Genomic DNA, 16,647 nt, shown 5'->3' on the forward strand with positions numbered 1-16,647 from the left:
TTGCCAACTTTAAACTGCGGATTCCTCACTGTTAAAATAACAAATCCTCCACAAGTAAAACCCACGCTGTTTGTTTTTCACTAACATCATTTGCTCTGATTTGTTACGTTAAAATTTCCTGGCTGCTCCACTAATGATCCCTATCTCTCTTTTCCGTAACATGAACTGTGAATGAGCTGCAGTTTTGTAGTAAAAGATCAAAGTTCTTTGTGTGAAATCAAAGCATCAAGTCTAAACAGAAGAAGTCCTGTAATTCAAGAAGATGAAAGACGACTGAACGCTTCGTCAGCAAACAGCAGGATTATAAAAGTAGTTTTAATAAATGCTAATCAGGGGTGTGAAAATAAGCCGGCCGTTTGTTAATTTGTTTTACATCATTTTTATCTGTTTAAGACCAAATTTTACTTGCCCAATTTAAATCATTTTCTTTTGGTTTAAATGTCATATTTAATAAATTTAACAAAAACACCTCAAATGTTTGGGGGGGGGGGGGGGGGGTTATGAGGAAAAAGATTCAAAAAGAGATTAAAAAGGGTTTTATGAATCTTTATGGACATTTTCTGAAGCATCAATAAAATAAATGTAAACATGTTTTCTTGGTTGGAAAAAGATGGTGACATCCCAACTCTAGAACGTGAGAGTTCTGTGTTGAGAATACTGAGCAGGTGGACCGTGTGCCCAGGAGCATCGTCTTTCTTCTCAAACAGGAAAATTTGCTGCCAAAAACTGTTCCCACCACATCGAGCCTGTTGTCTAAATATCAGCATCCTCTGCAGATTTTACACACTTCTGCAGCCAAGAGGCAACGTTTAAGTTACCAACTAGAGATCAAGAAACATGAGGTAACCTTCAATATAGAAACCCCAGTGAAGTACAGAACCATCATAAACTGTTAACATAACCAGAAAAAAGCATCAACGTTCATTCAATTCTTTCTAGGATCAGCAAAGATGCCTGTAAACGTGTCGCCTGGGCCCTGAAATTCAAACTTTTTATCACATATGTTAAAAACAAAAGCCCTTTTGACTTGGTGAGAAGGTAAACGTGTTGTCAGAACAAACGTGCTCTGGGTGTGTCTGCGATCCCTGCCAGGAATACTAGTCTTTACTTCTCAATGCAATCAAGTCTGCTGAAGCTGGGAAAAGCCTTGTGGAAGAGGCGCTGCATTGTGAAACTGCCCCCTTGTGGCAACTCAAAGGAAATGCAGCACTGCTGAAATTAAGAGATGCTCAATAAAAATGTGTTTAATACAAACAAAATGTAATCTTTAATTAGTTTAAATCATTTGGGAAGACTGCTCTAAGATTATAGTTTTCTTAATTTTCAGATCAGAAAAGCAAAAATAGGACAGATTTCACAGGTAAAAGAAAGTTAGCATGGTTTATTAGCATTCCTAACACTGGTTACACAAACAAAAACAGGATTTTTCTTTTTTTTCTTTTCAAGGAGTTTCAAAAGCTAACAAAAGTGAGACGTTTCATCATGACTGAACAGCTGACTGTAACACACACACACACACACACACACACACACACACACACACACACACACACACACACACACACACACACACACACACACACACACACACACACACACACACACACACACACACACACACACACACACACACTTCTAGCTAACAATCATCAGTTATTTATGTACAATTTATACATTTGTAAAAACAACAACTGGCTGCTAGAAAACATTTTGTGTAAAATAATTAAATGGATGCTGTGGAATATAAAAAAAAGTCTCACAGAAAGTAAATTGTTCATCAAAAGTACAATTAAGCTATTTTAAAAACAAGTTCTAATCTAAAACACTGATCTTGTGCTCTGAGCAGCACACACAGGCGTATCTCTGGGTTGTTCACAGCTAGTAAACTCCTGGGCTGTTCCGAATCCCACAGCAGAGCACCATGGTGAAGATCATCTCAAAGATCTGAACGTGATAAAGGAAACAACATGAGCACTCTTTTGTTTGGTGTCTGTTCTGATAAAAAACAGGGTTCTGATTCAGAGGCTCACCATGATGACAGCAACCACCAAGGCAGCGAGGCCGATGACGTGGAGCTTCTTAGAGAACAGCTCTGTCAGATTCTTGTGACAGCCCTGGAGAGGAGGAAGAAAGGAGGTGAAGAAGAAGAGACACATGAATCGTTCTTCACGGATCACTCGTTAGTAGCTGAGTCACTTATAACACTCGTCATCACTCGAGATCTGATGATATTGTGAGACAAAATGGCTCTCACTCCATCATTTCTCAACTCAAGTAAAATTATTTATGATCTCAGTTTAAAACGGTGCTTGTAAAGGTGATGGCAACATTCAGACCTTAAAGGAATTTTCCATCTTCAGTTCTAAATCTTTCAGTCTGTCCATGAGAGTTTGGGTGACAGACAAGGCTTAGGAGGTTAAATATAGAAAATTGTGTGTACTTGATCATTTGGAGGAGAAAGGGTTTTTGCAGGACACAACGTTTTAGCCAGCGTTGTGAAGAGAGCTGTGTCGTTTCCTTTTCCACAGCAGTTCAACTAAAGAGGACACCAAGAACAGAAACACACTGATTTAGTAAACGAGTGAAGCTCACAATCCCACAATAAAGCCAGGTGGCGACGTACCGTTGTGTGGAAAGCGTCCAGCACCTTGACGGCTGCGTCTTTATTGGGAGAGCCTGAGACGTCCAGCGCTTTGATGTACGCAGCATCATAGAAATTAATCAGTTCTTTGGAAATCTGTTGAAGACAATCAGAGATGGTTTATTAAAGCTGCTGATAAGATGTGTGTGTAGAGCTTTGTGTAGGCTACGTACTGTGTCTCTGTTCATGAAGCCCCAGATGGCTGCAGCCGCCTCACAGGCGAAGAGGATCACCAAAAAGAAGAAAAACTTCAGAGAAAGGAAACAGGACACATTTATCTGATCTGCTTAGGATGAGACAGCATTAATGCGGGGGGTGTAAAAGCGTGAAACTCTCACCGTCCCCAGCAGACACTGAGATTCCTGAATGGCACCATAACATCCGAGAAACCCAACAAGCATCATGATCGCGCCCACAGTTATGAGTATGTACACACCTGGAAACAAGAGGCCAACAAACAGGAAGTCATGCCTGCACCGTGCCTTCAGGACCACTAGGGGGTAGCAGTGTCTACTCCTTTTGCTGGAGGACGCCATAACCATCATCCTGAGGATGAACAGCTCCCAGTTTCCGAATGGGAAGGGTGAAACTGGGCAAACACAGCTGCCAGTCAGGAAAGGAAATACCTCCTGGACACCCCGGATTTCCCGCGCAACCCCCTGTCTGCTCTGACCTCTGACCCCAAGTTATCCCCAGGAAACACACAGAACCATATGACTGCACAGACATCCATTGACACATACACACATGTTAGAGCAATTAGACACATGTAAAAAGAGCTGGCTCCGTGTTTTAGCAGCAGTGTGAGCGCCGAGGTCAGCGCAGGACTAAGTCAACACAACTGGTCATAAAGCTCCAGTTACAGCTTGGAGCTGGGTCGTGCTTTCAGTGGCTTAAAGCAAAACGTTTGTCACAGAAAAGAAAACATTTCACTAATCAGCAGTCACTGAAGAGGTCATCATGCAGGACTATTTTACTTTTTATTGTATCTGATGATACAGCAGAAGCTCAAGATTAGACTGTGTAAATGTTAAAAACACCAAAATCCGTTCATGTTTTGCTTCCAAGGACATACATGGACCTAGACGCATCACTGCTTGACACGTTTCCAACCATAAGCTCTTTGGAGATCCACTTTGATGGTGCTAAAATAAAATTTCATCTGTGAACTTGTGTTTTCTTTGCTATTCTTCCATCCATCCATTTTCAGCCGCTTCTCCGGAGTCGGGTCACGGGGGCTGCAGCCTAAGCCAAGATGCCCAGACTCCCCACTCCCCAGCTACTTGGGCCAGCTCCTCCGGAGGAATCCCAAGGTGTTCCCTGGCCAGCCGAGAGACATAGTCCCTCCAGCGTGTCCTGGGTCTTCCCTTGGGTCTCCTCCCAGTTGGACGTACACAGAAAACAGGGAGGCGTCCAGGAGGCATCCTGACCAGATGCTATTCTTCAAAAGATCCTAAAAATAAACAGGAACAAATTGTCTTATATGTTTGGATGAAAGTGTCATGTAGATGGAGCGGTGATGCTGTTTTCTACATGAAGAAATCTAGATTCAGCTACTTTTTGAGACATCTAGATGAAAGTAATGTTGCACCAGAAATAAAGTTCCTGCTTGAATGTCTGGAGCAAAAATAGACTGAGTCCTGCTTCCTCACATTGAGCCTGCTTTGTTTTTATGAGTAGATCCAGGAAACCATGTGTGGCACAGATTGGCCGTTCAGCGACTCTGCTCAAACAGGAAATGATCAGCATAACTTAGCTGCACAACTATGATGCATTAGCTACTGTTTTGCCTTTTTAGATAACTCACTTCCACACGTTATATTACATCAACATTTGTAATTTAGCTGCTAAAACATGAATGTTTTCCTTTGAAAAGGGTCTGGATTTCCTGTCTCAGCTCGCAGAAACAGAGTCTCTAAAGGAGGCAGACGGAGCGCTCTGAAACAAAGTGAGAGCCCTCCAACACCTAACGCTCATTTATCACACACAACCAGTTCCCATCCTTACATCCACAACCCCCCTCTGCTTTCAGGACTTTTGTTGTACCAAGTTACAGCAAATCAGGGCCAGTAAAGCTGCAATGCAGCAAAGAAGCCATTATTTCCAGTTGCCCTCCATTGCTATGACAACACCCTTTGAGGTTTGGCATCTATTGAGTCTTTAAAGGAGACATGCAATTTTAGACCCCAGGAGAAGTTCATTATTTCTTCTAGATTGGTGTACTCTGTGGAAAGGAGTGGCTTTATCCGGTATTTATCAAATAGGAAGGACAGAGAAAGCATGTTTAAATCATTTGAACTCACCAAAGGAGAGAGAAGATAGAAAAAAGCATGCATAACCTATCTGTCACTATGACTCACAGAGAAACATGCACTGGGTGATTTACTCTAAAATGATCCTGCACAGAACCGCTGCTTGATGTTTCACATGTCTGAAACTTAAAGGAGCAGCTCTAATGAGTTGTTATCACTCTTGTTGTTTTAGTCTGAGGAAATTAACATCACTCAGATTGATGTAAAATAAGCTGAAAGTTTAGAAACATTAAGACGACGATGACAGCTCTCCAATAACTCATTTTCACAACAATAATTAACATGCTGCAGCTGTTAAAGTAAAACAATTTTATATTCTCATAAACTTCATGAATATTTGGAAGGTCCTCCTGAGATCTGACACCAGATTTTTATTTCCTCTCAGTATTTTGGGATAAACAATTTTAAAGCAATTTTGAACATTTATATTCGTTCAGATTTTCTAAAACAATGAAAATATCTACAAGTACAAATATCCATCCAGCCATGTACTTTACCCGCTCATCCACACAGTTGCAGGGAGCTGGTGCCTATCTCCAGCAGTCTTTGAGCAAGCAGTTGGTATAACCTTCTCAGTGGCCTAGTGGTAGAGTGGCCGCCCTGGGACGCGGAGATCAGGGTTCAAATCCACAGTTGGGTCATATCAAAGATTTTAAAAATGGGACCCAGTGCCTCCCTGCTTGACAGACAGCTTTAAATGGGTTGGATTGGAGTGTTAAACCACCAAATAGGTCACCGTTCCCCACAGGGTTGGGCCAAATGCAGAGATGAATTTCACCAGTGTGTGATGACCATCTACATAAATGGGACTTTAACTTTACACCATGGACATGTCCATCACAGGGCAACACAGACACACAGGACAAACAACCATGCATGCACACACTCACACCTAAGGTCAATTTAGAGAGACCAGTTAACCTGACTGTCATATGTTTGGACTGTAGGAGGACAGAACAGAGAACCACATGGAAGAAGATGGATGGATGGATGGGGTCTCTGCATGCAAACATGCATCCATCAAATTTGATTCAAACCCGAGACCTTCTTGCTGCACGGCAACAGTGCTAAGCACTGTGCCACCAAATACATACATACATATATACTTATAAAATAAAATCTCTAAAAATATTAACTAAAGGTGTAAGATGAACAGAATAGAATGTTATAGTTCAAAGGGCCTATGTGCTTACTGGGGATGTGGGGTTCCTGGAGCATATATTAAAAGGTCTTTGGTATTTTAATTGATGCATAACCTGCAACCTTTCTGGATAGACTTTTAAACTTTAAACAACTTTTGTTAGTAAATGATGGAGTTACAGTTGTTATGGTCATCAAATTTATAAAATAATTTTGACAAAAAAATGATTTTTCTATATGTGAGTGTGTGAGAGAATGAGAAAGAGAACATTTCTCCTCTTTGTAAGAACAATGCTGTCAGTCTTTATGGTAATTAGTCAAATTATTTTATAAAATATTACAAACAACAAATGAAAAATTAAAGCTGCAAGCAGCGTCGTTCGGCCCTCGCAGCTCTGCGCCGCTCCGTCCTGGCCGGCAGCACGGGGCACCTGGGCATGTCTGCGGAACAGAAACGTCGACCGCCCCAAAACCAGAAACCGCGAACGGTCTCCTCATCCGCACCTCACCCAGACTCAGCATCTCCTCTGAGCCCTCCATTAAATTACACATCTCACCACTAGGGAATACTCTATCTTTACCACACTGGTGGTGTGATGACACAGACCAAGTTTAATGCTATTCTGACCATGTTTTTTGAAGTTATTGAAGGTTAAATTATCTAGGGGGCGCTGTGACCAAGTACAGAAAAATCCCATTGAGGTCAGCTTTGGCTGACAAAGATGGTTTTCTGTTATTTTGGTATCAATCAGACATTGTGTGTGTTATCTAGAGACGAAAAGGGGTGGAGCTAAAGGGGTTTGAACCAACAACCACATCAATGTGTTTGGTGCAGTCACTGATGACACAAGCCAAGTTTATTGCCATTCTAACCTTGTCTTTAGAAGTTAATAAAGTTTGAAACTATCTAGGGGTGCTGTGACCATTTACAACTAAATCTCATGGAGGTCATATTTGGTAACCTTTCTGGAAAGCTATCAGAACTGAATGGTCATTACAGCATCATAAAGACAGTGCATGACCTTACTGTCATGTTGATTAAATTAGGGGGGGACAAATATGGGCATTTCACCATAAAACAATAGACTTCCTGTAGTCAGGGGTGGGGCTTAGGTGATGTCAGCTGTCCACATTGTCATTGTCTTGAGATGTGGCCAGTGATCACACAGACAAAGTTTGTTATAGATCTGATCATGCACATGGGAGTTATTACGTGAAATAATGTAATGGCGAAAGGTCAAAGTTTGAGGCGTAACCACGTCCACACCTTTAAACTTTAGAAAAATCCGACGGTTGAAATTTTTCCCCTATATCTTAAAAGTATATAGCAGAAGTTTGAAGGCGATTGGTGAAAAGGGCGATGGAGCATCACTTTCCAAACGACGTGTGCGAAAACCACTAAATCGAGTACTTGGACCAAAATGGCCGACTTCCTGTGCGACATTGAGGTTGGCTCCAAGAGACTTTTTTGTAGGTCCCAAGGTACCGAATTTCGTAGTTCTCAGTTAAAGCATGGCTTGGGGCTGACAGTTTTAATGGTTCTAGAGGGCACTATTTCAGAATATAGGCCACGCCCACCAATCTATCATGTTCATTTCTATTGGGGATCAGACTAGAATCACTCAGCAGAGATTTCGTAGTGATATCATGATAACTGAGGAAATGAGAGGCAAACGTATTTACGTGGCGTGATGGCGAATTTAGCCATGCTCCCAAAGCCCCGCCTTTTTTTGAAACCTGCCAATACTGGACACCAAGTTACCTCAACTTGTCTACTGCTATTTGCCAGAGATTGCTGGTGATTGGGTGAAAGGAGTCCAATAGGGAGCTGTGAAAAAAAGAGTGGCATGGCAACAGGTCAAAGTTTGAGACTTAGCCACGCCCACACCTTTCAACTTTGGAAAAATCTGACGGTTGAATATTTTCCCCAATAGCTTAAGAGTATATAGCAGAAGTTTGAAGGTGATCGGTGAAAAGGGCGACGGGGCATCATTCTCCAAACTAAGTGTGCGAAAACCACTATATCGATTACTTAGACCAAAATGGCCAACCTCCTGTGCGACTTTGCGCTTGGCTCCAAGATACTTTTTTGTAGGTCCTGAGACACCACATCAGAGTACCAAATTTCGTAATCCTCAGTCAAAGCATGGCTTGGAGCTGACAGTTTTAATGGTCCTAGGGGGCGCTATTTAAGAAAATAGGCCACGCCCACCGGATTTTCACATCAGATTATTTGGGGGCCAGACTAGGATCACTCACCAGAAGTTTTGTGGTGATATCTTTAGAAATGACGAAATGGGAGGCAAACGTATTTCCATGGTGTGATGGCGAATTTTGCCATGCCCCCAAAGCCCCGCCTTTTTTTAAACCTGCCCCAAGTTACAGCAACTTGTCTACTGCTATTTGCTAAAGATTTCTGGTGACTGGGTGAAAGCAGTCCAACAGGGAGCTGTGAAAAAAAGAGTGGCGTGGTGACAGGTCAAAGTTTGAGGCTTAGCCACGCCCACACGTTTAAACTTTTTGACACCTTTGCCTCATTCTTCACTGACAAAGTGGCAGCTATAAGCAAACAGTTTACTCAACTGGCCACTCCTGAACATTCGCTACCACAAACTCTTTCTAGCCCAACCATCTCAAACCCTACTGCTTCATTTTCCTCTTTTTCCCCTCTCACTGAGAACTGTGTGTCCAAGCTTATCATGTGCAGCCGCCCTACTAGATGCCCACTCAACCCCATTCCGACTAAGCTGCTCCAAGCTATTGCTCCTACAGTAGCCGCAGCAGTCACACATGTGATCAATGCTTCACTGACATCCGGTACATTTCCCACCTCTCTCAAGCATGCTCAGGTTAAACCGCTGCTAAAAAAATACATCTCTTCCTCCAAATCATGTGGAGAACTACCGACCTATCTCTCTCCTCCCTTTTCTGTCCAAAATCATTGAAAGGGTGGCTTTCAAGCAGATCACAGAATACCTCTCACAAAACTGTCTGCTTGACCCTTACAAATCTGGGTTAAAAAAGGGGCCACTCCACTGAAACTGCTCTGTTAGCAGTGACGGAATCCTTAAAAGAAGCTAGAGCGACTGCCAAATCCTCAGTGCTTATCCTGCTCGACTTATCGGCTGCATTTGACACTGTCAACCATGGCTTCCTTTTGTCCACACTCCCTAGCATGGGCATCACAGAGAAAGCACACGCCTGGTTTGAATCGTACCTCACAGGATGATCATTCACTGTATCTTGGCTTGGACAATCCTGTACCGTGCACCATCTTGCCACAGGAGTCCTCCAGGGCTCTGTACTAGGACCTCTTCTCTTTGCCATACACACCACCTCACTGGGTGAGATCATTCAATCGCATGGCTTCGCCAACCACTGCTATGCAGACGACACCCACACTGTCTCTGCACGAATATCAAACTGTCTCTCTGACATATCAAAATGGATGAAATCCCACCATCTCCAACTCAACCTCTCTAAAACTGAACTACTTGTCATCTCAGCGAAACCATCCATACAGCACAATTTCTCAGTCCAAAATGACTTCCTATCTCTGGCTCCTTCAAAGGCAGTTCGAAATCTGGGTGTTGTGATTGATGAACACCTGACCTTTAAAGATCATGTTGCCTCTGTTGCTCGTTCATGCCACTTTGCGCTGTATAACATACGAAATATTATACCATACCTAACACAACATGCCACCCAGCTCCTGGTGCGATCTACTGTCATCTCCCGCCTTGATTACTACAATGCCCTTCTAACTGGTCTTCCAGCCTGTACTATGAGACCTCTTCAAATGGTTCAGAATGCAGCGGCGTGTCTGGTCTTCAATCAGCCAAAAAGAGCACATGTCACCCCTCCGCTGGCTACTGCTAGCTGCACGTATCAAATTCATATTGGTAACACTAGCATACAAAGTCAGAGATGGTACAGCTCCCATCTACCTGAATCCGCTTGCAAAGGCTTACGTCTTGGCCCGGCTGCTCCGGTCATCACGGGAATGTTGGCTAGCAGTGCCTACAACACGCTCAGGACAATCCAAACTCTTCTCATGCATCGTTCCACAAATGTGGAATGACCTACCAAGCACTACCAAAACAGGGGCTTCCTTTTTGATTTTCAAGAAACTCCTGAAGACCCTGCTCTTCAGAGAGCATCTTCTAAACTAGCACCCTCCCTGCACCCGCCCCCCCTCTCTACTGTTCACTCCTTGTTCCCTCCTCTCCATGATTCATCATGCTGCCTCACTGCCACCTATGACTGACTGGAAATTGTTTGTTGTTGTTGTTGTTGTTGTTGTTAGCCTCAAGGGCAACATGCCGATTATCACTTGTAAGTCGCTTTGGACAAAAGCGTCTGCTAAATACATAAACATAAACATAAACATAAACTTTAGAAAAATCCGATGGCTGAATTTTTCCCCTATAGCTTAAGAGTATATAGCAGAAGTTTGAAGGCGATCGGTGAAAAGGGCGACGGGGCATCATTCTCCAAAAAACTTGTGCGAAAACCACTAAATCGAGTACTTGGACCAAAATGGCCGACCTCCTGTGCAACTTAGCGCTTGGCTCCAAGAGACTTTTTTGTAAGTCCTGAGACACTATATTAGAGTACCACATTTCGTAATCCTCAGTCAAAGCATGGCTTGGGGCTGACAGTTTTAATGGCCCTAGGGGGCGCTATTTAAGAAAATAGGCCATGCCCACCAGATTTTCACATCAGATTTTTTGGGGGGCCGGACTAGGATCACTCACCAGAAGTTTCGTTGTGATATCCTTAGAAATGATGTAATGGGAGACAAACGTATGGCCACGGCGGTACGCCTGACTTTGCTGTGCCGCCACAGCCCTGCCCTCTTTTGAAAACTCCCATAAAGTGACGCCAAGCAACCCCCACTTGTCTTGAGTTACCAGCTACAAATTTGTGGTGATTAAGTGAAAAGGGGCGATTTGGGACCTATCATAGTAAAACTTGACCTTTTTGGTCCTGAGGGGGCCGGGCTTGTGTGGTGTCATCATCCGACCATTCATACTAGTTTGAGACTGGATGTCGAATGATCACAGAAAGTTTTGTAACTGTACTCTTTTGGGTATGAAGTTATAGCCATTTATATTTTTTTGGCGAGTAGCCAAACTTTGAGGCCTGGCCACGCCCCCTCGGCATAAACAAAAAGTCAGTTTTGGTTTTATATTTGATTGTCCATCCCTTCTGAGCAATTTACCACAATTTTGAGATGATCGTGCAAAAAATGATTGAGTAAATCAATCAGAAGAGGACCTTAGAAACGGCCAAAACGTGGTCAAAATCACCACTTCAAACCAAAATGGCGGTCTTCCTGTTTGATGTTGACCATGGTTGCAAGAGGCTTTTCTGTGCGGACTGTTGAGTACTACAAGTGTACAAAATTTCATAACTGTACGGCAAACTAAGGTTTAAGGAGGGGGTATTTTTCACATTCTAGGGGGCGCTGTGGAGCTAGTTTAATTGCGATTTTTTGGGACCTTTAAAATACAAAATTTTACACCACGCCTGACATGTGTGCAAAAATTCCTGAGTTTTCAGGTATGTTAAAGCCTCCAAAAAGCCAATTTACTTGGCGGAAGAAAAATAAACAGAGCAGATACAACAGGCCTTCGCAGCGCTTTCGCCGCTCGGGCCTAAAAATGAAATTTGTTTAAAGAAAATCTTTTTCATAAAAGTTTATCTCTCCTTATTTTTATCACCTTTATCAGTAGTGGTTTCAGCAACTGAATAGGTATTTGTCTACCTTCTCTCTCACTGCGATCTCCATCCATCCATCCATCCATCCATCCATCCATCCATCCATCCATCCATCTGTGGCAGTGTGAGCGTCCCGATTGATCATGCGCCCTGGCTACTTGGCCAAGGGGATGCCCCTTTGGCTGGCTGGTTAGCGCGTGTGACTCTCACCCGGGAGCCTGGGGATCGAATCCCGCCCGGGCCCTCATTTCTCCACCTTGCCACCCATCCATCCAATTTTCATCCGCTTATCTCTGGTTGGGTAGTGGGGGAAGCAGCCTAAGCTGAGAGCCCCAGACTGTCCTCTCCCCAGCCACCTGGTCTAGCTCATCCAGGGGAATCCCAAGCTGTGTCCTGGGTCCTTCTTTAGGTCTCCTCCCGATTGGACGAGCCCGGAAAACCCCACCAGGAGGTGTCCTGACCAGATGGCTGAGCCACCTCAACTGGCTCGTCTCACTGTGATCTCTTTAGTCACTAACAATTAAAAAGCTGACACCTTTTTGAGCATTACTCTGTTTAAATATAGATTTAATATTAACACCAAACAGCACCAGGACAGCTGTTTCCTCACCTATTAAAAAAAAGCTAACCATCCTCTAACTCTCAGTTTATTCTTACAAACAAGAACTTTTGTGATATTCTCGTTTTCCTCATCACAAGTTCAGCTGATACTACAAACTGTGTCTGTGTAAAGACATGTAGCACTAACCAGACCAGAACCAACAATAATAATCTCAAGCGCTGGAGCAGAGGTGGGAGCATGTGTATTTCCAGTACTACATAAATACCACTTTGAGTTGCCAGGAAGCTAAAAACATCCACTTAAAACTCTAATTTGAGGGATAATGTGTAGATGTAAATTCATTTGGATTATGTAAGGGCGTGTGTTTAAGGGAGGGTTAAAAAAATATTCCCTTGATCTTGACTTGGGTGGGCCGTTCTCGCCGCGCTGCCTTTAAAATCACGAGTGCGCCTCTCCACTATAAAAAGCTCGGGTTGGACTTTGTGCCACAAACTCACAGCAGTAAGTATAGCAGGGCAGCCGGCTCCCACATGGAAATTAAAGGTTTGCTGGAGTTCACCACCACAGCAAACCAAGATCATGGACCAGTAAATGTTTACATCTTGTTGTGTTTCAGAGTTGAAGGCTGTTCTTACAGAGCGACAAGATTAAAACAAACTTTTGGAGTTTCAAAGAGAAAACTCTTTAAAATGTAGACGTCAACACCCATTGGCTTCATTTGTGCACCACCTTTATGGAAGATGCTTTTATTTTCAGGATCAACATCTGTCTAAACATCTGTTTGAGGTAACTGGCTAGAGAGGGAGAAGCTGTTTCATTTGTTTATGAAAATTCAGCGTGTTTGACAGATAAATGTCCCTCAGTGTGATTATGAATGAAAAAGCGACAGCAGGGTGAGGTCACGCTTACGGTGAGTTGCGGATTCACGCACTTCCTGTTTCCCTCTCTTCTGTTGAGAGGTCAAACTGTCCCTACAATTACAAAAAAAAAAAAAAGCCAGCTGAGCATAAAACACAGTAATTCTTTCGAATTTGACCTTTTATTGGTGTTTTAATAGTTAAAGTTTTATCATGAGGACAAATTAATAAAAACAAACCATTAAGGAATTCTAGATGAACCAAAACCAAGTTTAGAGACTAAATCTTTACTTAATAGTTTTCACTGTAAAATCTGGTGCTGTAAAGTTAACATTTATTTGTTTATTTATTACTGACAATATTTCTAACTCTTTTGGGCTGTGTGGTAAAGGTTTGGACACCATTGCTACAAATGCTTAAAAATACTAGCCTTAGCTTTAAATACATGAGAAATGATTACTTGATACTACTTCAGAGAAAATAAATGACCAAGTTGTCGTTACTTTGTAGTTTCAGCCTCGCAGATGTCAATGTTCTTGATGTCTTTTTCTTTTTTTTCTTTTTTTTTTTACATCTCAATCATTTTAAAGTGGTAGTTCACTTTGCAGTATAAATGAAAACCTTGTAAGTTGTGTGTGTGTGTGTGTGTGTGTGTGTGTGTGTGTGTGTGTGTGTGTGTGTGTGTGTGTGTGTGTGTGTGTGTGTGTGTGTGTGTGTGTGTGTGTGTGTGTGTGGAGCTTTGGACGGCAGGTTTAGGAGTACTTCCTGATATTTGGTCATCTTTACTTGGATTGCATAACATCAACATGACTCTATCACCGATTTGCAATGTGAAAGTTTTATCTCCACAAATATTTCAAGCTTGGAGGAGTTTCTGCTGTGTGGTGGAGTTGTTAATTCTAACAGTTAGCTTCTACTAGCCCAGACATTCTCTACTGTTTCCTGGACGCTAAACCATCAACAGCCTTCTCCGTCATGAGTCAAGCTGGGTGAGTCCGTGAATCTTAAGTGACAGTGTGAAGTAGATCTGTCATGCTTTTCAAATTCTAGAATTTCACTGCCTAGTTTCTATCAAAAGCTAGGCAGGAGATATGTGAAGGAGACTATTTTTATGTTCAACCTGCATGAAAAACTCAAGAGTGACCAATTATAATCAGAAACAATCATTATGAAATGGGATTTCAGTGTCCCAAACCTTTAATGCATCCTTAATGGTTTTGCAGTTTGGGCTAAACAAACATGGTAAAAGATCAAAGTTAAAATTATTCAAAATGAAATTTACCTCAGCAGCTTTTTTTAATTAACAATAATCCTCAAATAAAACAGCTCATAAAACCTTTGTAATTCCACTTGAGTGTTTTTATTATAGTAAAGGTTTAAATCTGAACTTCAACACTGATGTGGTCTGTACACTCACTGATGTAAAAGGTGCCCGGCGCCTGCTGGCCTTCAAACTGAAGAATGAGGAGGTTGCTGGTTTGGCTGTCATGGCGTAACCACAGGGCCACTCCTAAGATCACACCTCCGGCCAGCTATCCCAAAGAGAAACAAGCTTTCATTATCATGTTTGCACTTTAATTAAACCTGATAGAGTTTTAAATAGAAACAAATAGGGAAAAAGCCAAGACATAAACATTATGACGAGTGGAAGCGTTAGTGCTGATTTCTGTGGCACAGTAATGCAGCAGCTTATTGATAAGAGAAGAAAGGAAATCCTGAGACCTCAGTGACCTTCTGCACAGATCGCTCCCTCTCAGGATTATTTAAAACCAAATCAACAACGCTGTTGTTCAACTAACGTTTATTCAACTGAAATATCCTCACATCAAATGTACGATGGAGTTGGGCTTGTGCCATTTATTGTTTAAATGTCAGTGCCGATTTCCATGTTGGAGATATGTGACTTTTCTCCCGTCTATTGTTCTCACAGAAACAGGAAACTGAATCTACAATGTGAAAAAAAGATAGCAGAATGAGGAAGACGGGACTCGAGAGCTTTAGCAAAGACAAGCGCAGCAGCAACAAACAACAGAGGGAACATTGGATCAAGCCTTCAGGATGCAGCGACTTTGAGCTCATCTGAACAAAAATATAAAAATATAGCTTTGCCTGGTGAAGTTTTAAAAATGTGCAGCCTATTTTTGGAGGAAGTTCTACAAAGTTCAGTTTTCAGTGATAAATCTTGAGATTATAAAGGTTAAAGGTTGACCTCAGTTCTGTCAAACCTGCTTTGTAAAGTATTTTAGAGGTGATTTAGTCCAGTTTCGCAGCCAAAGCAACAAAATAATTCCAAGACATTCTTTGTTAGTCTGGAATGTCATTATAGTGATTGCTAATTAATAGAATGAGATTGTTGACTGCTAAAAAATGTTATCCCAGTCAGAGGACTCTATCCATTCAACCTAAAGAGCTGAGTTATGTAGAAACTGAAGAGTGAGCACATTTTCATGCTGCCTTCCTTCTCCAGACAAATACTATCTTCTCAATAACTGATCTCATGTTTTGGAAGATTTTTCCCCCACAGATATGCACCAAACAAATTCAAAATAAATAAATAAGTGTTTGGTTTTTCATAAACAGAAGGAAATGGCCTATCATAGCCTAACATACAGTAGCTGAAAACATAAAAGGAAAATTAAACTCACCCAGAAAATAAAATTAAGGAAGAATAACATATATTTTATGCATTTAGTGCAGCCTGCAACAGCCATGTTGCCACTTCTTTTCTCAGCTCGTCCTTTTGCTCAAATCAAAGAAATTACAAGTCCAGTCTACTTCCAGGGAATTCCCAGTCTGTGCCAAAAGACTGGGTTTATTCTGGCCAGTTGTTATAAACCCCTATAGAGCTAACTCCTCCTTTGTAATGAGGAGTGAAAACCGAGACTGGGAACTGCCCACCATCTGGAGCTGGAAGAAGGGAGCCCAATTTCCTTTAAACAGGAATAACAGAAAGAAAACAAGTCTGTTTTCCCAGTTTAGTGAGAAAATTCATTCATGTATCATTGCTTAAAATATTTAAGAACAATAAGTTTGACATAAATGTGAAAGAATAAGCACAAAGTACAAAGAAATGAAGGTAACATTTCAATATTTGCAGGGATCATCAGCGCCCTCTGCTGTCATGAATGGTGTTGACATGGATCAAGATCAGCACACATCAGATTTATTTATTTATTACACGTTCTCATCTGAAGAGTCTTGCAACTGAAATAAAACAATAACTTTAAAGCTTGAACTCTAATAAATTAATAAATTATAATGCTATATGACACAAGGGTGTGTGTGTGAGTCTGTTTGTTTTGCGCATCCGAGCTCCAGAGTTACACCTTTATCTGTGGATCCCATCAGGTTCAATCCCCCAGAGTTTATAAAGTGTGCAATGATCCAGCTGCTTAAACTGAGGGATTTGTT

The 16,647-nt window shown here is 41.9% G+C and overlaps 1 protein-coding gene across 1 annotated transcript; it reads right to left on the reverse strand.

The window, feature by feature from the left end:
- Positions 1-1,716: 1,716 nt before the first annotated feature.
- LOC107388660 (CD81 antigen) lies at positions 1,717-16,067 on the reverse strand. Its single transcript, XM_015964277.3, has 8 exons — positions 15,882-16,067; positions 14,654-14,768; positions 2,980-3,077; positions 2,815-2,889; positions 2,624-2,737; positions 2,441-2,536; positions 2,031-2,114; positions 1,717-1,944 (listed from the first exon to the last, which is right to left on the reverse strand). Exons 1-8 carry the CDS (start codon positions 15,945-15,947, stop codon positions 1,879-1,881), a joined length of 714 nt encoding a protein of 237 aa, XP_015819763.1. The 5' UTR covers positions 15,948-16,067; the 3' UTR covers positions 1,717-1,878.
- Between the last annotated feature and the right edge of the window lie 580 nt (positions 16,068-16,647).

This window comes from Nothobranchius furzeri, chromosome 4, assembly GCF_043380555.1.
Source record: "Nothobranchius furzeri strain GRZ-AD chromosome 4, NfurGRZ-RIMD1, whole genome shotgun sequence".
NCBI classification, from domain to species: Eukaryota; Metazoa; Chordata; class Actinopteri; order Cyprinodontiformes; family Nothobranchiidae; genus Nothobranchius; species Nothobranchius furzeri.